Source organism: Labrus mixtus, chromosome 21 (genome assembly GCF_963584025.1).
Source record: "Labrus mixtus chromosome 21, fLabMix1.1, whole genome shotgun sequence".
Classification (NCBI taxonomy): domain Eukaryota; kingdom Metazoa; phylum Chordata; class Actinopteri; order Labriformes; family Labridae; genus Labrus; species Labrus mixtus.
Window position 1 is genome coordinate 19841473 of NC_083632.1, and position 27061 is coordinate 19868533.

At 41.0% G+C, this 27061-nt stretch overlaps 2 protein-coding genes across 3 annotated transcripts; one reads left to right on the forward strand and one right to left on the reverse strand.

Annotated features, from left to right (window-relative positions):
* Positions 1–359: 359 nt before the first annotated feature.
* zc3h7bb (zinc finger CCCH-type containing 7Bb) lies at positions 360–26711 on the reverse strand. 2 transcript variants are annotated; one of them, XM_061028821.1, is made up of 21 exons: positions 26500–26711; positions 25676–25737; positions 25516–25552; positions 25036–25233; positions 24438–24596; positions 23341–23481; positions 23202–23244; positions 22859–23097; positions 22346–22640; positions 21888–21946; positions 10970–11069; positions 10548–10709; positions 10217–10422; positions 10005–10105; positions 9088–9269; positions 8869–8948; positions 8212–8462; positions 6504–6609; positions 5977–6085; positions 4928–5061; positions 360–4767 (listed from the first exon to the last, which is right to left on the reverse strand). In XM_061028821.1, exons 2-21 carry the CDS (start codon positions 25732–25734, stop codon positions 4732–4734), a joined length of 2697 nt encoding a protein of 898 aa, XP_060884804.1. In that variant the 5' UTR covers positions 25735–25737; positions 26500–26711; the 3' UTR covers positions 360–4731. The 2 variants fall into 2 exon arrangements, with proteins under 2 accessions (XP_060884804.1, XP_060884805.1); XM_061028822.1 differs by having other exon boundaries at positions 25676–25743.
* LOC132955804 (uncharacterized) lies at positions 14957–19091 on the forward strand. The gene is made up of 6 exons (XM_061028837.1): positions 14957–15060; positions 15254–15279; positions 16670–16864; positions 17476–17684; positions 17808–17847; positions 18666–19091. Exons 1-6 carry the CDS (start codon positions 15023–15025, stop codon positions 18770–18772), a joined length of 615 nt encoding a protein of 204 aa, XP_060884820.1. The 5' UTR covers positions 14957–15022; the 3' UTR covers positions 18773–19091.
* Positions 26712–27061: the final 350 nt, after the last annotated feature.

Below are 27061 nucleotides of genomic sequence, written 5' to 3' on the forward strand. Positions count from 1 at the left end.
CATGTCATGTCAGTCTCCTCGGGGAAGGAAATGTGAATTTGATGCGACGATAAAAGAAAAACTCACTCCCTTTTTTTTTTTTTCTAAAACAGTCTGTTTATTAAATGCTTTCAAGAGATTTGGTCCACTTGTGTGATCATGAACTTCCAACCAGGGAGGGGAAAAGAGAAAACAAAGTCCAGAAGGTGAAACAAAACATAAAATAACAAAATGTAAAAATACAGTACAAAAAGAGGCCTTGATTTTTCCACTTCTAACAACCTTGGTTCCTCTATCTGTGTGGTTGAAAACAATTCTAATAGCCAATTGTTTTTAACTGATTGAAAACCAATAAATGAAGATTTTTTTTTATGTGGCTGTATAGATGTGCTGATAGAGAGAATCATGCGACATAAACTGGTTATAAGGGAAGCAGAAGGCAGGGTGTGTCAAATTTTCAAAAACAAAAACAGAAAAAGTTTTTTGATCAGAAACTTTTCCCAGTCGAGAACGGCTACATTTATTAACCTGCAGCAGGAAGCAGTAACCAAAACAGATGCTCTAGCCTGCACAAAAGCTGTTTTTTTAATCAGTGAGTGGAAAAAGATAAGCTTTAAGAGGCTTTAAAGTAAATCCCAACCCAACAATTACATTTCCACACCTCAGGACATTTGTTTTGGATGGGCAAATGGAATTGTTTTTATTGTTTTACAGAACTGGAATAGTCTTCATCTTGCAAGCTTCTGGTATTTTGGACGTGATTCCTCAGCTTATTAAAATGATTACAATCAGCTGTATTTGCTGCGTTAACACAGTGAAGTGAAGAATAACACCAAAACACACACTCTTAATGTTTTCAAGACAAAGTCTGAGTTGAAGAAATTAAAGTATGTGATTTGTTAGGTGCACAGCCTCCCCCCAGCCACAGTTTGTCATGATTCTCCTGCACTCAAACACACAGCACAAGTATTCAGTTTTTTTTCTCTCTGTGTGTCAGTTACATCATACATGCTGGACTCTCTCCAACATGAGGAGGAAGCCTCCCCTCAAATGCTTTTTCTTCTTTTCTGCAACACAACTATCAAAAAAATGTTCACTAATCAGTGTATACTTATGTTATTTTACTTTTTCGATGTTGCCCGGCAACCGTCTGGTAAAGCCAAAGTCAAGATTTATCAAGCCTTGTCATTGCTGATGTTCATTTCTCATCCTAAACACGTTGCAAATATCCTTTAACTGACATTAACTAAATGAAAAAGAGCATTTGAGTGTGCAGCGTTCTCCTCACAACAACCTGAGCTACAAGATGGGAACACATTACTGACCACAGCCACAGAAAAAAAAAACCCAGCTCCACCATCTCTTATCTAAATTACCTTATAAAGGGTGTCTAAGTATTATAATAGGTATCAGGTATCATATAGTGTATATATAGTAAGCAGGATTATACAATAGGGGTATGTATCATCTTATAGGTGTAGTATATCGAATAAGGCGCTATACGGGAGTATATAGGCTCCTGTGTATGCTTTTGATTCCAGAGATTTGTCTTTGAATCAATATAAACATCGATGCAGCACAGGCAGCGAGCACAGAGCTCTGTTTGTTGGTTCAAAACTACGACACTGCCAAAGGGTGAAACTGTTCTCTTAAGCCATCAATTAAAGTGTTTACCTTTGTCCAGTGCATAAACAATCCTTATACCTACAAGCAGAGCTCAGACAACATTCATATCTAGCAGGTCTACTGTCGTCTTGTAGTAACAACGACCTACAGCCGTCCGCCGTTGATGACTCAAAGTGCCTTTACAGAACTCATCAGAAGCCGGACGTTTCCCCGCTCGCTGCCTCTCAATGCGAGCTGTGCACTGCTGCATACACAGACGCATATTACTGTTCATTATTATATTCATACATGGATACATATATAAGGAGAGTTATACATTGCAAATAACGTACATATATCAATAGCATATAGAGAAGAAATAGAAATAGTCAATAGATAGCAATCATTATCGTCATCATATTCATCATAATACTAGGAGTAGTAATACGATCCCTCAGAGAAGCTAATACCCGGGCTGTCTCAGACAAGGAGGGGGGGTTTCAAAATCAACAATCCCACTAAACAGTCGCAGAGTGACCCGCAAAACTGACCAGAGAGCCACATTTGGCTTGACCAGTGCTTTGCTTTTAAACCTAAATATTCCTAAGGGATTATGTCATTAGAAGACGCTACATCCTTTTATATCAAAACCGTTTTACTATTCATCTACTGAACTGAATGTAGAGCTCGAGACATTAACATTTCAAACATCCCAGACACTCAAGACTGTGCTGTAGATCAGGGAAGTGCCCACAGGTCAATTGTCTCTTCTGCATTGAATTTTGCACCGATTTACCGTTGTTTTCTTTGGCGCTGATTGCCTGTCGATATTTATAAAATGTCAGTATTTGAGAATTGAAACCATTGGTTGAGTTTAGTTGACTTCAAATAGAAAGTACAGCTTCTCTTCATTTTGATCGTAATATTGGAGAACAGGAATATTTTCCGTATTCTGTGCTTCCAGTTCAGTCGCTCAGTTTAACACTGATCTTTTTCCACATATTCAGCCTGAAACTCAAATCAATCTCTGCTGCGAACCATTTCTCACAAACCCCGTCTGAAACAACCCGCAAAGAAGGAAAAGTTACAAAATTTTAAGGGATAACCCTTCAAAAAAAAAAGTCACTATAGTCATCTAGTTCAGCGATACATGTCATATAGCAATACCTCAATAACAAGAAGTTCTTCTATGTAATCAATACAGCTTTTCAGGTTATATATTTATTAAGCTTAACCGCTAAGTTATCAATTATTATTAGTTTTATACCATAGTTTGTAAATATGTATAATATGCATGTTTATGTATCTGAATAAAGACACACCTCCGTTGTGTCTCCTTCAACAGTAAAGGCTTGATTAAGATAGCGACAGGTGTCCTGCCAGCGTGTGTGTGTGTGTGTGTGTGTGTGTGTGTGTGTGTGTCACATGTTGTTTATAGGCACAATATGGGGTATGTATTGTTTTCCTGTATGGGACTAGCAGGTTTCCCATAATGCAGACTAATGTTAGGGGCTACCGTCAGCTAACAGGAATACAACACCATGCATATGGAGAACACAGGTTTCCATCGGAAAGGCTGCGGGGGCGTGATTGTTTTTTTTTAGTGAAATAATGACCCAAGTTCAACTGAAGAGGTGGCACCTCACCCCTAACTTTCAAATAATCTTTACTATCATCACCATAAACTAGAGAGAAATACAATCTTTATAACGGTCATTTTTAACTAGACACCTTATCCCTGCTTCTCACGCTCTAAATACTCGTTCATATTGACATGTTTTTTTCTTTAAATTACTACAAGATAGAATTCTTCATGCTCTGTGTTTTCACTGGGCTTCAGTCAAACTGAGGTCATGATTTATTTATGGGCATCTGTGGTCTGAACTGATCTACTGCTGAGAGCAGCACTGTGCGCATGTCTCCTGCACTCGCTCCTCTGTAACCCTTCTACAACGCCTGCACGTCTCAGCGCTTCTTACCAGTGCAGTGTAACGATGGTAAATAGCACCTTGGTTGCTTTGGCAACAACTGCTTCGAGCCATTAGCCACATGCACCTTAGTAACAGGTAATTTATTGAGATATTTTCATCTCCCCCTTTGTGTCAACCTAAAGGAGGTTGAAATTCAGGTATACTTTGATTCACTTGGGTGTCGGCTGAAAGCAACTCCGAGGATAATATGTGAGAATGTGTGCGTGTGTGTGTTTGTGTGTGTTCTCATGCCATCAAGGAGCTGTTGGTATGATTTTTAACCGGGGTTGTTTTATATCAATAAAGAGAGGAACTGTTGTTACACCAGCTTGTTTTTGGGGCATGTAAATGTTCTTTACCACGTATACATTCCACAACCACAGCAATGTTTTCAATGACTAATTTCCTAGTTTTAAAGGCCCATGCAGGCGTTACATTCAAAGCACTCTACCAATATGGCAGACAATACAACAGGGAAGTAACGACTCCCCATAAAAAAAAAAAAAAGAAACCACTCAGAATAATGAATCCCTACGAAGTTATTCTGACCCTCTCACTGTGTTCCCATAAAGGAAGGAGAGTAGGATTTGGTTGCTCAAAGACAAGTTTCCACCCAGAACACTATAGATATATTTTTTTTACATCCCTTCATAGATTCTTCAGTCTCGTTAGCCATCGACAGCACTGAGCGCTCGGCAATTTTGGCACCACAAAGTAATTTTTTTTTTTATTAAACTTTAAACATATTAGTGCTGAGCTTCAAATATATTTTTGAACTATCACCAAGCAAAATGTACGAGCTGCGACCAGCGCGCCCACCAAAAGAATTGAGTCAGTGCTGCGAGAAGTTGAGAAAAAGAAAAGACACTAAGTCGAAGAGCACTAAGGAACACCGGTTGATTATTTTCTAGTCAGGGTAAACGAGTTGTCTGTGGAACTTCTGTGGTATAAACTAAACAGGAACCTAATAGTGCTGTGTGTAACTGCAGCTTTCTCTTTATGTGCTGTGAGGATGTGTTTGTGAGTGTGAGTGTGTGTTGATATAAGTGTGCCGATTTGTTCTCACACTACTGTCTGGATGCTCGAGGAGGTCAGACGGGTAAGATGACAGAATGTTGAGTTGTAGCTGGTATCAAAGGTCTGCAGCTCAGCGCTGATCGGCTGTCTCTGTTCTACTTCAGAGATCATCCCCCTCTGACAAACCGCGGACTCCCTGAAATCATACACACACACACACACGGGTCAACTCTCACACTCTTACCCACATATTTGTGGAGTTGTCAGTTTCTATAAACTCACATGAAACGGTCGAATGTTCTGTGTGCAGATTAACTTTTTTTTTTTCATCTGTGAAATTCTTTACCGCCACTCACAATGCCTTCTGTGTAATCTGCCGTTATGGTGACCTGCTTGTCCTCTGGGGGCGGGGTTACTGCCGAGCTGTCTGTGCGTCTGCTCTGATTGGTGAGCTGAAGCCACAGTTCGTACATCTGTTGCATATCTCTCACTGTGGAGGGGTGAGGGATGACAGGAGAGAGAAAAAAGAGGCAAAGACCTCCGTTAGCTTGAATAGAGGGTTATTCAAAAACAATCAGTGCAAGTGGAGAGGGGAGGGCACTTCAATCAAAAATAATTATAATGACTGTAGCGGTAGGCAAGAGCACACAGTTTAGAGGAGAAATCTAATAGCAGGTTTAAATAAATACAGTTTGGCTATACAACTACATTCTGCTCTGATTTAACTCATTTATTCAAAGTAAAACTGTAAATTAAATTTAAGAGATGGAAAGATCAAAGACACAGAAAATTCAATATGGGATGTACAGATCATGCAACCCCACACCTTTTGTATTCAGCGTGTATACTGAGAACTCTAAATGCTCCCCACGGAGAGTCTTTTTTTATTGTCAAAAGGATTCTCTTACCAGAATTGGAAGCGCTCTGGATTGAATAGGGGCACTGGGCATTCCCATTCAGGCTGAGGCTAGATTTACATTTAATGGACTCTGGCAGATAAATAATAAAACCTTGAAGTGAGCATGATGAGGAAATGGGGTAGAGGTGTCCTATTTCATTTGCCTTTTCTGGTTTTAATTTTATTGTCTGTTTTGGTTTGTTTTTTGTAGTAGTTGATTTGAGTCCTTTTGGTTGTGTCTTTCTCTTTACATGTCTTCTGTTATATTGTTTGAAATTTTTTAATAAACTTTAGAACATTTAGAACTTTAAATGCACTGATAGCAATAAGTAAGGTCTTTTACCTGCTCTTTTGTAATGTTAACAGACAAAGAGTAAGGTATTTTACCTGCTTCTTGTAAAGTGTCTCGAGATAACACTTGTTATGAGTTGACGCTATACAAATAAAAATTGATTGAATTGAATTGATTGATAAAATGCAGAATTTTGACGTGAAAGCCGATCTTACAGCTGTTGTTCTTCATGTACGTCCAGACGTCCCTCTCCTCCAGACTGTGGGCGAACGAGCAGTTTCCGATATAGTGGCACTTCTTCTGCTTCATCACATGCACACACATCTGAATGAGACACAGTACGGCAAAGGTAAAGGGTCATAAAGTGCTAAAAACTGGTTTTCCTGTAAAAACACATTCAGCAGCGTCGCATTTCCAATGATTAGCAATGAGAGTTGGATGATACAGATTCTTCAAAATGCCTTTGAATGAATTCTTCCTAACATTGTAATTCTTCAATCACTGAAGTACTGTGTTACTTCACATGTGAAAGTGTCAACATGAAAAGACTCTCAGAGGCAATCCTGAAGCGACACAACATCAAGACACAGAGGGAAGGAAATTTACAACAACACCTGTTCCCCCGGGGCAAAAAGGGCGTCAGCTGTGCCGAGCATGTGAGAGGCTGAGGGGCGGAGAGGAGAGAGAGAGAGAGAGAGAGAGAGGGGTGTATGAAGAGCAGAGCTTTAAGGGAGGAACTCACGTCATATTGCTGTGGATATGTGCGGGAGAAGGGCAGAGGCCTAACAACTACCCACTTCTTCTTCTCAAAGGATTTCACCAGAAGGACACGGCGTTCTTTCGTCCAGCTAAGGAGACAGAAAGCAGACGTGAATTTTAAACAGAGGAACAGGTTTTACCTACCTACTTAGACACACTTAAAACACAATGCATCTTCTGGCTCCATTTATTGAAACACTCACACTAACCAATGTTATCAATACAGGAGAGATAACGTGCCCTACACATCAAAGAAGTTCTTTACATTTCTTATTTGCTAAAACCCAAACACTGAATATTGTTTTGTGGCGACAAATATATGTCATCAATGACTGATAAACCGTGCTCATATTATAACTACCACTTGCACGTTGTTAGTTTTTGCATGCTCTTTCATCAACCAGAGGCAACTTGGAGCGTGAACCAAAACAGGGCCACCAAAAAGACCTGTGTGAACATAATAAACAGGGAGTGCACAAAACAGCGAGTGCACGAGCATAAGGGAATCGAACTCTTGCGGAATAGCTCTGCTCTTAAAGTTGATAATAAAACAAATCTGACCCCATACCGTTTCAATCAATTTCTAAGTGCAAGACTTGAAGACAAAAAAGCTGCATACTAACCGTGTACTGTTTTATAGTTATAGTATAATATATTAAGTTATTAATAGTTAATATAGATACTTTTGTATAGCAGCTCAGGTTAAACCAATTCATTGACAACATGAACAAATTCAAAGAGACACTTTCTTCTGTCATCTAATTTCAAAGTCTAAATAACAATTTTGTAGAGAATATTTTTAGAAAAATGTCTTCCATTTGTGTCTGCATGAGAGCATCAGAGGGGAGGCACTGATTTTTCAAACAAAAACTGTCTATACTGTAATCATTTTCTTTATACAAGTTTGATCACAGAGTCCGTTTCTTTAGGAGAGTAAATGATCCTGCCAATTCTCTGTTATAAACTTAAGGAAAGATGAATGATGGAGGCACCCTAGCCTAAAAAAAAAACTGCAGAAGGTCTACAAATACATTGTGGATACTTTAGCAGCTTCCAGGCTTGAAAACCCCTTGGGCCCGGCTTTTTCTGCTTAGGTGTCAGAGAGACTGACTGTTATCATCAAAGTGCTTTATTCAGTCCCGTTGTCTTTTAATGCCTTTATTTTAGAGATAGGAAAGTGCATAGAGTCAGAAACCGAGGAGATAGCGGAGGCAGTCATGCGTGAAAGGAGCCACAGGTCGAATTCGAACCCGGGACGCCTGCTCTCGAGGACTTAAGCCTCTGTACATGGGGTGTGTGCACTAGCAACTCAGTGTTGCTTTGACCTGCTACGTTACTTTATGCTCTCTGCTGGCATTGTACTGTTGTAGTTTGCTATGGCCATAAAATAGACGAATACTTGATTATTCTTTGCTGTCCTCTACAGATGTTATCAATGGGACATATATCACTTCACAGATTATTTAAGAGCTGCAAATAAATGATTTCCAGTAATACAAGTTGATTTAATTCCGGGCTATATGAGCCACCCAGCCATACCCAGTTTCAGAACGGTGCATCGACTCAGTTGCTCGCCCATTAAGAATCCTTTGTTCTAGACAGTATTTAAGGCACTTCCTAATGTTAGAGTTACAGTTTTGAATCACTGGACACATTTCATCATGCATGTGTATGTGTGACAGCGGCCTCACCTGTGCCGTGCTTTGGCTGTGCAGTACTTGAGGTTCTTGTCGGGCTCATTCACCTGTCCTTCTCTCCAACACTGGCCACACACAAACTTCATTTTCAGGTTGAGGGGTCGACCTCGTCCCGCCACCGCTCCTAACCCTCCCACGCCCATGCCACCCATCGGGCTCACACCGCCTCCACCAAGGCTGTCGCCCCCCATCCCCCCAACCCCTCCTGCAGGTAAGCTGCTGCTCGGATGGGGGATGTGGATTGGCTGAAACACAGAAAAAGAACGATTTCAATACATCTTGGCAGCTTTGTTTCACTTTTTATTTAACAGCTGCTGTCAAATCAAAATGAACCAAAAAACTGACTGCAGCTGATTCCCCCATAAATGACATGTTGAAAGTAACCTGTAGCTCTTACTAAACAGGTGGTTGGAAAAGGAAATTAAGGTGAATGGTAACAAGGACACATTGGAAGAATAACTAGTTAATAACTCGTTCACTTCTGCACAGACCTCATCTTATCTCTGTTGTCATACATTCTCAAAAACATCAACAGTGGTTAAGGTGGAAGCTCCCTGCATGGTAGCTGCCATGGGAGGATGTATAAGACTGTCCTCACCTTTACAGGTATTAGTACAGGGAAATAGGTACCAGCCCCCTTTCCTGTCTCACCTTCTGCTGTTTTTGTGCATTCTGCTCCAACCTGTGCCAGTGTCTCTTTGACTCCTGCACCATCTCTTCATGAGTGATACCTGAGGGGAAAATATCAGGGAGCAGCTCAGAAAAAGAATTCCCTGAAATATTTGATAACATACTTGATACCGTTTTCAAAGTCAGGTATGACTTGCTGACCGGCTGGATGAGATTTTATTACAGTGACATGGTACTCACCAGTATCCTGCTGCAGGACCCAGCATTTGAGCTCTATGACTGAGTGGGCAAAGGAGCAGCTGTCCTCTCGCTGGCAGCCGTAGCGGACCTCGTGGCGACACACGTCGAACTGACAGAGAGGGTGCAGGGGACGCACCTTACTGTAGCGCACATTGGCTGACCTCACCACGTGCACCAGGCACCTAAAGAGGAGAGGAGAGGGCTGATTTATCTGATAGTGTCACTATATCAATCCCTCTGTGTTTCATCAAGTTACACATAAACCAAACTTATTTAAAATGTTAAAAAACAACAACATAACGGACCCAGTATGCCTGTGTCAGGGATGCCACATCCACAAATGAAGGGCACCCATAATCAACAAACTGCTGAATGTGTTAACCTATGCTGCACAACAAAGTTTATTACTTAAATGGATTTCACAAAAGCCACCAACCCTCTCAGACTGGCACAAGGTTATACAAGACCTGCTTCCCATGGAATATTTGACATAATGGTCCAGAGGGAAAATAAGAATATTTCATCATATATGGACTCAGTTTATTGATTATGTGGGACCAAGAATATGTAATGTATTCTGGAGGGTGCTTCCTAGACCAAGGAGTGAGAGTTGAAGGATAAGGAGATGCTCTGTTGTCTGTATTGATTTACTCACTGTGTATGTAGCTGTGTTTACTGTGTGTTTGATTTGCCATGTTGATACCTCATCTAGTCAGTGATTTAAGACTGTGCTGTGCCTTGTATACAAGTCTGTAGGAATGTGTTGATGGGGTGGGAGGTTGTTAGAGGGTCAATGTGTTTATTTTGTGTGTGGGGGAAAATGTAACATCTATGTAATATGTGATTAAGATGAAGATGTGATGCTTTATTGTTAATAAAAATATTTAAAAAAAGAAAAACAACAACATTAAACTCACTTGTTGTCATCGAACGAGTGTCGAGCTGTGAGGTTTGAGCAAACTGCTAAGTTTTCTTTACTGCGTTTGCTGATGATGCGGGGCTTACTGTCAAAACATTCCTGTTAAAAAAAAAAAAGATGAAGATACGTTGAAGTCTTGTTCTTGTGCTCAAAAGGTGTAGGTACAAAAAGACCAAGCTGAAGAGGAGAAGCACTGACTGACTGTCTTACCTCACAGAGGAACATGAACATGCCCATGTGGAGTTGCAGCAGTCTGGTGACGCTGAGTGCCCGCCTCTCTGTGCTGCCCAGCGGATCAAACAGCAGCTCTCTGCTCAGCGCGCCCTTCCTCTCTTGAGTCCACACATCAATCTCTTCCTGGCAGTAAGCAAACGTACAGTTCTCCCCGTACTGGCATTCCTGCCGCTCCTGCACCTCTGCAGCAGACAGGGGAGAGGCCATGGTCAAAGGAATATAAACACACATTTTGCCATGTTTCCATCACATTGGCCTCTAGGGAGTATTTTTTATTAAGAATGTATGAATAATAAATAAATTGTACCTTTACAGAGTACAAATGCCCCCAGGAAGTTGTTTCTTGCCGGTCGTGGCCGGATCCGCTTCCAAGTGGGGTCGTCCATGTTTTTAATTCGGCACAGCAGCACGTCCCTCTTGCAGCGGTGTGCTGCCTCTGGCTGATACTTGTAGTCCATCACTCGTGGACCTGTGAGCAGGAGAAGGAAAGAGGAGGTTAAATTACACTGTACTATAAGAAATAGAAAATATTTCATCAGGACTTTTGTAAGATGATATACATCCTGTAAATGTTATTACAATTCCTATTGGTGAGTGATTAAAAGCTGTTAAGCCCCCCTTGATGACTGAACATTACTTTTAAAGATATTTCACATAAAACTAACATCACTCCTGCCCTGGAATTAGCAATGAAGAAAGGCGGGTCAAAGTTGAAAGACTTAAATTAACCTATTCTGCTGTAGCAGGCATGACAGGCCTGCCGAAATTCATGTGTGGCTGCCAGAGGGTTCCTGGAGAGCAGAGACAGGTTGGTTCCTCCGGGGCCATTCTGTAGAAGAGGAGGGGGACAGAGATGAAAACTACTTAGTAGCAAACTTAAAAATAACACTGATAGGTGGTTCCGGTTTCGCAATGAGAGAGATGGCAGCTTAAGCCAGAGCTCCAGCCAGTCGAGGATAAAATAACCCCCCTAAAACACAAAAACTTAAATACATTATCAACTATTCCGAGTAATGAGTGGGGGAACCAAACGAAGCAGACGACTAATACAAAAACTCCAGAATAAAACGGGAGAAGAACTGTACATGGATGAAAACTCTGCAGACGACAACATGCAGAGAAATAACGCTGAGACGCCGCACGAGGGGCTAACTAGCTTAACGAGAGAAATACGAGGACTCAAACAAGAAATGAAACACGACTTTGCGACATTTAAGGAAGAATTCAAAGCTGACTTCAGGCTGGAATTCAACACCTTTAAAGAGCAAATAGACAGAAAACTGTCAGTCAACAACAAGGAAATACAGGAACAAAAGCAAAGTATCGAAGAGGCTCAAACACGTATAGGGGAACTTGAGGAATGGAGCATGGAGGCCAAAGAAGTCCTGCTGACCGCGCTCAAAACACAGAAGTCTGAGAGAAAAAGTGACTGACTTGGAGGGGAGGTCACGAAGGAACAATGTGCGCATTTTCGGGGTCCCGGAGGGTGCAGAGGGGGACTCTGTGTCCCGATTTGTGGAGAGTTTACTACGGAGAGAATTGGCACTGGATGATGAAACTTGCCTGCAGATTCAACGGGCGCACAGAGCGGCGGCGGGGAGACCGCGACCTGGAGCAGCACCGCGATCTATAATTGTACAATTTTCTCCAATTCGAAACAAAGGAAATGCTCCTTAAGAAAATATGGCAAAAGCGCATCAAAATTGACCACGATTACGCAAATGACGTGGTGCAGAAACGCAAATCCTACTCCGAAATAAAAAAGGTGCTGAAGGAAAAGGGGATCAAATTCCAGAAGCTGCTGACAAGGATTAAAATACACTGGTCCGAGGGCCCCAGATTCTACAACAGTGCAAGGGAAGCAGCGACAGGTATGGAGGAGAAGGGGCTCAAAGTGCAGGTGAGACACACAGAGGAGGGAGATTCGATGGAGGACCGTATACAGAGAGCGTTTCCATGGCAACGAGTCGGAGGATCAGCTGTGCGGAGTGAGGCGAGCCAAAGAGGAAAGCAAAAGCTGCAGGAGTTTCGAAGATGAGGACAACAACTGAGAGGAACGGGAGGAAGCTGTAAGCAGGACATACGCATATTTTAATTTAAATATCTAAAGACAGATACAGAATATTTAAGTTTTGAACTAGATGAAATCTTACTATTTACTTTTCACTAACTCCTATTTCTTAAGGGTTCACCACCTAGAAAGGTTATACTTATATAACCATATTTTAGTTGTTTTTTTGTTTGTTTGATTTTTATACCTAAGCACAAAGACTTGATGCAAATCGACAGCGTTCCTCCCTCCTGTTAGAAACGTCTAATTTGAAATTGAGAATTACTTGACTGGCAGAATGTGAATGTGAATGTGCTACCAAGACTCTTGTACTTGTTTCAGTGTTTGCCGGTGCAAATCCCTCCCTCTCAATTTCAAGAGTGGGACAAAAAAAATTCATAAACGGAATGGGCATAAACCGAGAATTAGATTCCCTACACTTCAGCTACCCAAAGACGAGGGAGGCTTGGCACTGCCTAACCTCCAAGAATATTATTATGCCGCTCAACTCCAGCCCTTGATAGGTTGGTGTGATGCTAATTATTTTACAGGATGGAAGGAGATTGAGCTGAACATGGAAGGGTGCCACGTGCAGAGTATGATTGCGAACAGAAACATGTATAAGGAAAAGGAGGGATTATTGAATTCAATCACTGGGTTCACCTTGGGAATCTGGTTTAAAGTAGTTAAGAAATACAAATTGGAGAATGAGGCAAAGATTTTGAGTTGGATGGCCTATGACACTAATTTCAAACCAGGGACTCTAAACCAAAGGTTTAAACAGTAGGCAAATAGAGGCATAACAATAATTGACACATAAATTGAAAAAGGAGAAGGAGAGTTTTCTAAAACTAAGGAGAGAATATGACTTAGAAAACAAAGATTTCTACATGTACCTTCAAATCAGAGATTATTTCAATAAGGAGATAAAGCCGGATTCCCCACGTGAATTAAACGGATTGATTGTAAAAATGTGTAATGCATACAGAGGTACAGTCAAGAGAGTAATTTCAGTGTTGTATCAAAATATGGTGAGAAATAGAACAACTTCAACTCTGTACATTAGAGATAAATGGGAAAAGGAACTAAAGAGAATTAAAACCGCAAGCGGTGATGAAGGGCCATCGCACTCCTGTGTGAATGTCGGGGTGTGTCACGACCGCGGGAGTGCAGCAGCAGCGGAACGTGGCTAAGCAGCAAGCCGTGCAGTTCGATATGTGTAAAAGTCGTACTATGGTATGCTGAAATAGGCAACGTAATGAAGATCACAGAAAATGTTGACGTAGAGCAGTTCAGGCTGGCACTGTCATGATAGCTATGAAATATGGAGCAAATTGAGCATAGTGCAGTACTTATTCCTTGCAGTAGGAGGCGCTATGGTTAAAGTTGACTATTGTTATGTCTATGTGTTCAGAGGCCAACCCTGATCATACATGTATAATGTAATGCTTCTCTGTTTTAATGTACCTTAAAACCTTCAAAACACATTTAAAACACATCCTGACACACACTAAAGGATGGTGTTAGCTTCTACATGCTATAGAAGAATATAGACCACATGTACCTATGTGATTTGTGACATTTACTCACCTGTAAATAACAGGGAAATAATGAGACAACCACAGGTAGCCTATAGTGTTTCCTTTCCTCGCTTCTGCCAGTCTGAAGACGAGGGCTACCGAGCACACTGAGCTGCCTCACTTGGAGGTTACGCCTCCTTGTGGAACAAATTGGAACCACACTCTAAATTAAAATATTTCAATCATGGATAGTCACCAAAAGATGGCAGCATTGTTTTAATTTTAGAGCGGGCCTTGTAGCCTATCATGCATGAGACATTTCAAACTAACTTGACTTTAGAGCGTTATTAACCCCTCTTCCCGACATGATAGCATGTCATGTTATCACCAATGGATGCAGTATATCGTGGACTTTCATTAGATACCTGTATATCCTCTCTAGCTTTAAAATTGAGCCCGCGACTCCGTCTGAAAAATAGTAACATTTATGTCAGCTGAGGGCACACTAACATTAGACAACAAGTTAACCGTTAGCGATAGCTAGCTAACAAAATGACTGCTAGCTAACTGGTAAACCATAAGCGCAAACAATTCTGTGAAATTGCTTGGTTGACTAATGTAACATAACGGTTTTATTATAATGTAACATAAGTTTAGCTAGTTAGCCGTTAGCTAGCGAAAGTTACAGCCACTTCCTCTTCATGGCGATGTGATTTGTGGACTTCCTGTTGGATATTGAGCAACCCTCATTTGCATAAACTAAAGCTGTATCATCTGTGGCTTTCTCCTAAAGTCGCAACACATTTATAAAAAGACCAAAGTTCCAGTTAGTCAACACACATTAAAACAAGTTAAATCCAGAGTTTTCTCTGTTTGGAGCATAACATGTTTCCCCCTTCTCCTTACACTCCCTCCTTCCACCGCTAGAGGGCGGTGTAGCACAAAATATTTTTTTTACGTCATTTTAGAAAACCAACAATAATTTGCCAAAGCTCGTGAAATAATGTAGGTCTAATGTAATGTTGGATAACTCCCCCCCCCCCGGCTGTGTTGATATCTTATCTCTTGTTTGACTCTGATAGGCGTACACCTGTCACGTGGTTCCCTTATCAGTCAGAAAGCACCAAGTACACGTTGTATCGAGTCAAAACAAAAAGTGAAAGTGTTGTTGTTTCTGCACAGACGGGGAGCAGTTCAGCCTGAGAGAGAGGAATGACAGAGACATTTGAAACAAATTACCAATCTATTTCGTAAGTAGGCAGGAGTTATAGAGATTATTATCAACTAAGGTATTTGAACTGTGTCTGCTTGGCTTGCACACAGCAGCTATGACGAAGCAGCTTTTGATTCATACACTGTAGGCCTGTACTCACTATTCTTATTTAACTTTATCATTTCTTTTTTTAATATGACGCTGAATGTCGTTTCTTATCTCTCCTTCAGGAACATGGACCAGGAACAGGCCACCCGTGAGTTAATTCGTCTCAGCTCCAGCTCTCAGCCTGTCCCATAGACTGTAAATATTGATTATTATTATATCTCAGCCTGTCGTGAGGTTGACTGAAAGTTAGGGTGGGACAGGATTTCCGGCACATAACAGATGGCTGACGTCACTCAGGCTTCCTCCATTAATTTTTTGTCTTTAAATTGGGTTGGGCTTTTATTTGAAGTTTTACGGTAACCACTTGTTGGCTCCACAAAATAACGTTTTCCTGTTCAGCTCTGTTGTATCATGTTTAACGATTTTTTGCTTGATGGACTGGATTGTTGCCAAGCAACACCTTAAAATTGTCCTGCACTCTTCCTACTTTGTGACTGTGAACATGTTATCAGCAGGTCAGCTTCTTTCTGATGTTAATGTTTATCTGTGTGATTGCATTTACGACCAGCGGTGAAATGAGAGTCTGATGACGGTTGCTTTGGTGGTCTGTGTTAAAGTGCTGAACAGTGCGGATAGAAAAAAACGACAACAATAAAAATGAAAAAAACAGGTAACAAATATGTACGGTGTGCGCTTGACGGGTCCTAGCAAGGAGTCTTTGCCTAGGAGTGATTTAGGAACATTCTCAGAGTGTGTTAAGAAGGGTTCAACGTTGAGGTACTATCACCATGGGGGCATCAGGTCAGGATGCAGGAATCCAAAAAGACTTGAGTTTAGGTGACAGGTTTATTTCGTAGGTAAATCATGAGGGTAACATAAGACACACATGGGATTGAACATCCATGCATTGCTGAACTGCCGCCCCATGTGAGGATGAAAAACATGAGTGCAAGGGAGTGCAGTCTTAAATCAGGAGTAAGCAGGTGAATTCAATCTAACTAATTTGTGACAGAGTGCAAACAACAACCAATCAAGAGGGAGGGGGAGAAAGTGAGAAACCAGGAATTGTACTAAAGGAGGTGCAGTAGGAAAAGAGAGGAAGTGAAAGGAAACAAATAGTGATCTTTACAACAGAGCGACTGTGAGCAATTAATTGACTTCATCAAGATGGCGGCCATGTGAAATCGCTAAGTGCCAATATGTCTTCCAAGCCACTTAGAAAGTCAATCTTGGTGTCAATATATACATTTTCTGGGTCAAGGAATGCATTAAAATATCATGACATGATTATTTGTGCCAAGATCAAATACGTATGTTAATTTTGGCAATGTATTACATCATTTTCCTTGGTTTCTAGGCAGTTGGACATGATTCATGGTTTTTTTCTTCGAGTGATCCCTCCCTCCTCAACTGTTCACCCTGCCACCATATGGCAAAGCCTTTAGCTCTTCTTTATCTTGGTCTGGTTGCTATGACGTCTTTAAAGTTTTTTTGACAGTTGTATGATGACTCATCAACCTTTTTTTCCCTGTCTTTAGTGTCCGGGAAAAACTTCTATATCTCGGTGTCGGGAACAACAAATGGGGCTCATGTTCCTTGGGTCAAAAAATTCAGAGGCATGGGCCACACCGAGGTCCAATCTGAAGGCGAAAGTAACTACATTCTGCTGTTCTGTCCCATCGTGTCCCGAGTTGGAACAGACATCAGTGAGGCTATGGAGAACATTCAACATAGTAAGTAATAACTTTGTCAGTGTGTGGAAGATTTTAAATCAATTAGCTAAAGATAAATAAGGAGCAATCAGTTAAAAATATAAATGTTCTATATTATTCTTTATTTTGTTTGTTTACAGGTCATTATGGAACTTAAAATTCCTCTTTGTTTTTACAAAATGACCCTGAAAATAACTACAAAGTGACCCTGATAAAACATAAAAATTGACCCTGAAAATACTTACAAAATGACCCTTTAAGTTTCACTTCAAACTCGTTCTGCTGCCCCCAAGTGGCCAAGTAAAAACTAAAACAATGAGTACTCAAAACTACTATCTTATTAATAATTCTGGTTAAAGGAAGAATGTGCAACTTTTTGATCCGTAGTCCTTCACTAGAACAGCTTTTATACGCAGAGGGAGGAGTCGGCCGTCCCCGTCTTTGTAAACCTGATGTCAACTTCTTCTCACTCAGAGAGACATTTACACATTCTTCCTTTAATGTAAAAAAAAAAAAAAAAAAAGAGAGAAAGGAAATGTATTATGTTGTACAAATTATATGACTTTTATTGGCTACAAACTGATCTCCTCTTATCATATATTGACTCCTTTAACTTGTGTCTGTGTCCACAGGTAACAAACCAGTTATTCTGGTGGTCATGCATCACACCTTCAACACTGACTACGTGTTGGCTGAAAGCAGAAGGCTGGTCAACAACCCAAATGTCTACCTGGTTGTGGACTGTCTGTTCCACAAGGGACAGCTCCTCAACTGTAACCACAATGACATTGCATTGTTTGAGATCAAGAAGCTTCTTGGAGTTGCTTCTCTGCCTGCTCAGGTAAAACTAGATTTACTGTTCCTGTAATATCAGTGGATAAGGATTGATTATAACCCTCTGTAATAATGTTGTTTCAATCATTCTATCGTTTTCTAAATTATTTTCTTTATTTTGTCTCTTTAGGGCACTATCTGGGGCAGCTTTTACAGTTGCGTTTGCAGTTGTAAGTATAACATAAACATGAACTTTGAGATTTCAGATCAGTATTTTTCAAGCATTTTTTTTTTAAAGGTCACATATTCTCCTCCTCTTCAACCAGTTTAAATAAGTCTTTGAGCACCCCAAAACATGTGTGTGAAGTTTCTTGTTCTAAATCCACTCTGATCCTGTATTTGATCATGTCTATAAACCCCTCTATTTCAGCCCTGCTCAGAACAGACTGTTTGTGTCTGTACCTTTAAATATGTAAATGAGTTCGTGTTTGACCACGCCCCCCTCTCTGCACAGGGATGTGGCTTTCTCACTCCATGTCCTATTGTTTATAGTGAGAAGGCAGACTCAGAGGGCAGAACAAACACCTAGCTGTGGGAGTGTCACCCACCTGGGGGAGGGGTTACTGCCCTTTGTGATGTCATGAAGGGAAAATCTCCAAATGGCCTGTTTGAGCACACATTTTCTGAAAAGTGGAGCAGGCAGAAGACGGAGAGGATGGACTTTTCTTATAACTGGGGGGTTTGTAGACAGACTAGGGACACATGTTAGTGTTAGAGAAACATGGTGAAGTGTGTTTTGTATAATATGTGACCTTTACATTTAATTCAGATAGTGCAGATGTGCATTGAGATTAAAGAAGGACTCCAACATTATCTATATTATTTTATTCCTACAGTCCTGGTTCTGTATATAAATCTCATTCACTATGCAAATCTCAATAATCGCAAGAAACAAGTGTTTTTTCTCTCATCACATTGACACTTATTCTTCATGTAATTTGTAGGCAAAAAATATTTAACACTCAATTATTGATCTTTTTTTTTTCAGTCTTTTCTGGGTGGAGCCGAAGTCTGATCTGTTATTTTGCCGCCTGGATTGGTGTCGTGGTGATACTGATCATTCTGTTATCCGTGTTTTCTACCCGGAATAAGTAAAGTCGAGTAAAGGCCATCATTAACCGAGAGTTAACCATCTGTTTACTCTCACAATCGAATAACCTTGAAGTATTAGGGTGACACATTAATGAGTAATGTAATGCATGTGAGTCATCTTAAGAATATATAATTAAAGCTGGATTTTTGATCAACTTTTGATCACTAATCTTTTATGGGAAGAGAAATAAAGAATGATGTAACCACCTTCTCCAGTCCACTTGTGCCGACAGGGAGGAGGTTCACTTGTGTTCTGAGGTTGTTTGTTTCGTCAGCAGTCAGGTTTTTAAATAAGCTGTAGGCATTGCTGCCTGTACACTTTTACTGTGGACTTATCTCACTCACGTACAGCATGATTATATCCATGGTGGTTGTGTTTTTATGCAAGTATTAATTTCTTTCTGTTGCCTGGACGGACCTCTGTTGCAAACCAGATTGCCCCTTGGGCACAATAAAGATTTTCCAATCCAATCCAATCCCTCCCTCTGGATCTCACTCCCCACACAACACGGGTTAGTGTTATGTGCTTTTATTTTGTTGACTGTGTGCAATTTAGTACATTAAATTTACGTTGCCAGCTAGACGCTAACTGTGTCTGTCTGCAACATTCAGTAAACCATGTAGCTTACTTGATGAGACCACTCATCCTTTGACCTCTATTTTGTGTTTATTTTTCTGTGATGTGACGTCGTCTTCTTCTCTTCTCTAATCTTTGAAACAACTTATCATGATTATTTCAAGTGTCATTTTACTCTCTTTTATTCTTCTATTCACTCCTTTCATTGTATCACTTTGACCTTTTCAGACTAAGCGGCAACCTCTGCTGTTGAAAAATGAAGCCAATACGGAAGTGCACAAATCTGCAGTTCTTTGAGTGTCCACTTGAGGCTGGCTCCAGGAGCTCCAGAAGTCACACACACACACACACACACACACACACACACACACACACACACACACACACACACACACACACACACACACACACACACACACACACACACACACACACACACACACACACACACACACACACACACACACACACACACACACACACACACACACACACACACACACACACACACACACACACACACACACACACACACACACACACACACACACACACACACACACACACACACACACACACACACGTCTCACCCGTGGGTGTTGTGGGTGTTGCGACACCCACAGTTTCACTGACATGTAATTTAATCCCCCACACTTTTTACCAGTGGAGTCATTGACGAAAACCTATTGGTCAAGTAAGATGTATTAAGTGACAATTAAGCCAATCATAGCTGTTCGGTTACAGTTGAAGCACGGTAAAGTTACGTGCATTTAGCAGTAATCCTCCAGTCACTCATCACTGGCTGAGTTAGAGCTCAGAGCTAACAAATGGATACACAACATGTAGCATCCTTCTGAAAGAGAGTTAGTCACCCAAACAGATGTTTTTAAGATAAATCCACCTCACAAAACAACGTAAGTTTAACATTTTCTCCTCTTGGTTGTTCTTTTAGCTGTATTTATTTACTCCCGTAACTTTACGATGTAGCGGAAGTCCCCTTTGCAGTTTTTCAAAATAAAAGCACATTATATTTGAAGACCGGAAATAAAGAGACTCATTAGGCAATAAGAAAAGCAAAATAAAAGCATCACATTCAATCTGGTTTTTAGAGCTAACTGGGTTACTCACAATGGATGTTCATAAAGTTAGTGTCTAATTATCTTTTGTAACTTTGTCTTGTTGTATGATGTGTCAGCTAACATTAGTTATTGGACATTAAATGAAACAGAATGTGTTGATTTGCTAGAGGGTAGTAATATACTAGCATAAGAACACCCACACTTTTAAAATCGCTGCTCCACCCCTGCGTGCAGAGCACAACGGGATATGTTGAACCTGTCTAGAACACACCGACACTGAGTTTTCGTCGAACGGATGAGCGCAAAATCGTCTTATTTTGAAATTGAAGTGTAAATAGCGGGCTTCCTGTACGTTTAAAAGTATGGTCATAATGTAACTTTCTGTTCGTCTCACCAACATACATATGCGTACAAAGTTTTCGTGGCTGTAGGTTAAGCGCAGTGCCCTAACTCACGTTTGGGGGCGCCGTAGAGCCATTTTTTTTTACATACGTGCACCGAACCACTTTCATACGTCAATTTCTCACGAGGAACAATTTTGGGGAAATTTTGGTGAGTTTTCACACACGTTCAAACTGTCAAAAATGAGCGCGAAGCGGTGGAAGAATAATAATAATCCTTTGGGTTCCAAGAGGGTCCTACACACTTGTCAGTGCTTCGGGCCCTAAAAATAACCAAGGAAGAGTGGCATAACATGTGTAGGACAGAGTAGAACGTCAAACTCTAGAATGTGCAGGGAATACGGTTGGAGAAATATTGTGAGATTTTTCATCACACCAAAACTTAGAGGAAGATTCTCACTTGTCCCACAGCCTTGCTGGAGACAGTGTGGGGAACATAATGTTGATCACGCTCATGTTTTTTGGCAATGTGTGAAAATGACTGAGTACTGGGATGAAGTGTTGAAAGGAATGAAAGCAATTTTAGGTTATGAACTTCCTAAGACTTGTGAAGTGCTGTATCTGGAAAATTTAACACAGGAAAATAAACAAAGCAAAGACAGAAGGCTGGAATACTACTGGTGGCATCAAAGAAAGCTATAACAAGAAAATGGTGTAAGGAGGACCCTCCCCACTTGGAGAAACTGGTTGGACATTGTTGAAAAACTACATGATATGGAGAACTTTACACACAATTTAAGACTACAACAATCTGCATGCCAAGGAAAATGGATAAAGTGGACTGACTTCAAAACCCACCACAAAGTCTGAAGAGAATGGACTATTTAAAAGGAGGGTAAACTGACTATTGTTAACTGACACCAAAGTTTGTATACTGTGTTTATTTTGATGTATCCTCATTAAGAAAAGCAAATAAAATATAAGTAATAAAAAAATAAAATAACACTGATAATAAACTACTACTGGTTTTAATAATAATAATAATAGGTTAAAAGCATTCTTTCCTGCCCATTGCTGTGTCTGTGTGTGTGTGTCTGTGTGTGTGTTTGAACATTACTCACTGCGTGTGTAGCACTGTGGTTGCGCATTCCAGGGATAAAGCTTTGACACACGCTTCCCCCTGCAGATGAAGACACAAGGACACTGATGTCAGACACCACACCGTCATGGTGCTGACTCACACTGTCTGCTGCTGACAGCGCAGGTAAAACCAACCCATTATTTATTTATTTGGAGGCCCACCAATGTAGCAATTACAAAAGTACAAATAGTGCTGCTGTTGTATGCACGTATGTAAGCATTCAGTTACCTGTAGATGGTTTTAAATGATGCTCGAGGGTCATGTGCAGAACTGACTTTGTTTGGTGTGTGAATCATTATGGTAAATATGCAATAGTATGTGTAGTCAAATTTACCAGAGTTCTGGTGATTGTTGTGTATAATGCACCCAACATTCTTTGTTCAACTTTTTTTTTCTTTTTGTGATTTACCCTAAAAACAAGATCAATGCTTTGCTCACCGGGGAGAGTGTACTCGGACAACGAGTCCAGCCCACCAACAGTGACTCCAGTCTTCCCTTCTCCATCTGCAGCCCCAGTGGGGAAGCCTCCCAGTGCGTCCTGCGCCTGGGTGGAGCCCTGGTCCCGCTGGGCTAATGGCAGGTAAGGTTCCAGGGGGGGCATTTCACTGATAGAGGAGCTGAAGAAGGCTGAAGGAAGCTGGGATGATGGGGCTGGAAGGCTCGGGGAGTACGGAGGCCGGAGACCCACAGCTGTGTTGGGGAGGTTGGTTGGGATGGCACCCTGGACTGGACTCTGGACCAGGAGACAGAGAGAGGCCAGGCTTACTTTATGCAGAGGGACTACCAACTGAAGCCATATTGACTTAAAATACAACTTCATCTTCTGGCTCCATTTGTTAAAATTACTACAAAAAGGTATTTATAATTTAATCCAGACCAATTGATGTGGTTAAATTGATATATTTACTAAACACCTGTGGCAGATTGCCTGATCGTTTGACCTTTACTCACTTCACTGACTTTCTTGGGGATGCACTCCAGCAGACTGTCCAGTTCATCTTTAAGGCTGCTGCTGCATTCATCCATGTGTTCCGATACAGGGACGGAGTACGGCATGGGAGGCAGGGCCTGGCTGCTGGGGCTCTCAGATAGGTCAGTGCAGGGGGTCACTACTGGGCTAGAAGGCTCGTCGCTAACCGGGATGGGTGTGGCCAAAGGAGCGGGGATACACTGTGCACCTAACAGGTCAGCTGAGGAAGACAAACACAATAATAAAACGATTAGTCATTAATAACCAAAATAAATGAAGGTCTGAGTAGGTGCAGACATGTTAAAGATTTGTCAGATGTCATACCTGGTCCAATGTCGCTCAGAGACTCCAGTCCATTGGATGACATCTGAATAGGAAAAAAAGAAAGAAGACAAATGAACCTCTTTCCTACTCTCATGTTCATTTCAAGCCTGGTGCTCTACTCTACAACAACAGCACCCACCTCTCCTGTGGGTGGGGAGCTATCCCCGTGACTCTCCCCTTCTGTAGCTGTGGATTCTGTCTGAGGGCTGACGTAAGCTTTGCGACCCTTAAGGCCAAGTTTACTGGCCAGATCCTGGGCAAGGTCACTCACCTGCCTGTCCTGGAAGATGAATTACAAGAATACAAGGTCAGCCTTACCAAGGATACGTTTCAGCGACGTGATTTGGAACACAGCATAGTCAATGAATCGTACAACATGTCATCGTATAAATGACATCCTTGACTCAATATTTGTACTGACACAGACATTCAACTCCATTCCAAATTACTGGAATAACGTAAATGGTAGACAGACTTTAGGTTGTATGGTGCTTTTATAGTCTTCTATAAGCTCACTGAAAGTGCTTTTTACACCGCAGGTAACATTTACCAATTCACACCACATTCACACATGATGACCGAGGCTGCTATGTAAACTGTCCATCAGTGTTAACTTATCACATTCACAGTTTCACACGCCGCTGATTCAGCAGTGGGAGCAATTTAGGATTGAGGGCGCACTCACACTAGGCAACCCGTACCGTACCCAAGCACGCTTCACCCTCAAGTTCATTTGACTAGTGCGAGTGCTCCGATACACTTCCTTGGCCCTGGCACGGTTGAAAGAGGTGTGCTTTGGCACTGTACAGTTCATGCACGAGCACAAGCACAAAACGTGGACAGACTTCCAGTATCAAGGATCCTGCAGTGTTGTGGTTGTATCTGACTAAAATGACTTGACCGCGCGTCCCTTTTTTTATTTTTAAGTTCATCTGTCTTGTTAACTGAGCACACTTCATGATCACGTAAAGCCATGCATGTGGTTTATTGTGACATTATGTACAAAAGGTAACTGTGCTCAGGCCCGGTTAGTCCTGGAGCAGTGTGAGTGCAGGCAGACAATCGTGCCTCAGCATGGTATGGGATAACTGGGTCTAGTGTGAGTGCGCCCTTCGTGTCTTGCCAAAGGACACTTCGGCATGTGGCTGCAGGTGGCGATTGAATCCTCGACCTTCCGGTTACATTCAACATCGAGTTGGAGAAAAAAAGTAATTTGCATTTAATATTTCTACATACGTGAGGTGCTGTGAGAAGACATTTGGTTCCAAACTCGTAGGCCTCTCGGAATCGTCCCAGCTCCCTCAGACAAATGGCTTTGCGGTACAACGCTCTGCGACTGCCTTCTGACACACACAGTGCACTGTCACAGTCCTGAATGCCTCGCTCGTACTCCCTCTGAGACAGAAAAACAGGAATATACTGTAAGTGAAAAATGTCTATGTTTTAAGCAACTCTGTTAAAGTTAAACAGACTCTAGTTCACTTGTAGTTCAGCATTATCAGAGATATTGAACAAAACTAATATAGTTTACAATTAACCCCAACTAATCGAGTGCTATATAGCGGACATTATGCTGTTAAAACAAACTGTGAATGTTTTAAAGGTGAAAAAGTTTGTCAAAGTTGACAAATAGAGCAGATTCACTACAAATCATGTGTTGTAGGAGACAAAGCAGTCTAGTTATGTATCTATTCATTCACTTAACGTTTGAAACTTAAATAACAACAACTGTTATCTGATCAATGATAACTGACACAAACAGTCTACTGTGTTTCTGCGTTTTATAATTGTCCACATAGACACCTGTAAGTGACATGTCCCCTCTTTGTCTCACCGTCTGGTAGAAGGCAGCAGCTCTGTTGACATAGAGGCACTCCAGCAGCTCATGGGGGATGACGAGAGCCTCGGCCTGAGCGTAGCGGGCTACACTTATCCCCTCTCCATACTGCTGGGTAGCTTGACGACAGTCCCCATCTCGAAAAAAACAATTTCCCTCGTCCAGCAAGTGACACACCAACTGGGTCAGAAACGCCTGAAGGGAATGTGTGGAGAGATCAAACAGAGATTAAATAATGAGAGGGGTGAGAGGGGTAAGGGGGAGGAGCATAAATAAATAATGGAGAGGTAATAAGAGATGGACAGAAAGCATGGATGGAGAAGAATATGGCGGGACAAAAAAATGGACAAGATAAATCCCAATTGCCAAGTCAGAATTTAGGTATAGCAAATTATTATACAAATTCCAGGAAGGTCATCGTGAAATCCGAGTAACTATTGGAAGAGAATATTCTTAATAAAAAGGATCACAGCAAACCTCATAACTCTCCGGCTCTGGAAAAGGCAACGATGATCTGTAAACAGGGAATAAGGTGGGATGAAATATATCTCCATGTATGTAGAAGCCTCAGAGTTGTGTTACATCTCGTTATTTGTAATGGAGATACCCAAAGCCAACATGCAACTTGTTCACTTACTGGATAAAGCTCATTGCTTTCTGAATTTCCTCTCTTCGTTTCAGTCGTTCTGGATCCATTGCCTAAGACTAAAAACAAGGTTGACAAGGGTTAGGGGTTTTCCACTTCTTGCACAGCCCTATAAACAAATCCTACAACTTCATTCAAAGTATCAAACATACCATGAGTAATGAAGATGGTTGTGTTTTACATATATTGCTATTGGTTTTTTTTTTTTTTTTAAATCTCCTAACTACTGAAAGTCGTCCTGGACAAACCTGGGCCTGTCACTAACCCACACTATGCAATCATCAGACTGGAGTAAACAACCAGCTGGGGCAGCTATCAGGGACGCCTGTCTATTGTGTTGTGACACAGTTCAACAACAAATGTTAAAGATTGAATTGCAGGTTTATTTTGAAGGTGATACCTGAACATTTTAATTTAATCATCAACCACAACACTAATAAGAAACAACGCGTTCATTTGCAGGCTTCCAACTCAACATGAACTCAAAACACATCTTATAAATGTTTCAATGCAGTTTGCTTGTCACAGTGTCAGTGTCAGGAAACTGAGAATCAACCTGAGTTCACCTGTCGGAGGTTAAGATTAGCCAGCTAATGCTACCTGCTCCATCAGCCTGAAGTCAGCTAAGCTAACGAACATGTATGAAGAGAGCAAAGTTAGCTTTCTTAACATTAGAGCCTTTATTCAATGTTAAAAACAATATATTACCAGTTTTCTAAATAATTACTTTTAAACTGACATAGGCTACGGCTACGCTGTAAATAACCCTAGCTAGCTAACAGGTTAGTTAGCTAGCACTTCACACGACAACTCACCGAGAGTTAACTTCAGAGATTTTCAGATCAGATATCACTTCACAGACAGTGGCAATAAAGGTAGGGAAATGTAGCCAGCCAAGTATCAGTAAAGATCCAGGCGCATATTTGTATTTTTAGTGTCCCTGTCATTGGTATGTAGACGGAACACGAGTTTCTCTGCGCTACGTGCTGCAGCTGGATACTGACGGGCTAAGGTTAGCTTAGCTACATGCTAGCTGTTAATACCAGAGCAGCATCGCAACAAGTTTCAAACAGAGACCACAAGAGGCCGCTCCATGTTATGAGGGACAAAAAATGACTAAAGTATAAATAAATAACTCAATCAATAAATAAATGTTGGGAGAAATGCATACAATAATGTATAAATGATTAAATAATTAAATAAATGCATCAATAAATATATAAGTGCTGAAAACAATACATCAATGAATAAATAATAAATACACTTTGTTAATGAAAAAGGCTATTTATATATTTTTACATGTATTTATTCATTTATTAGCATATTTCTACAGTTATATATGTATCAATGCATACATTTCCACATTAATTGAGTTAT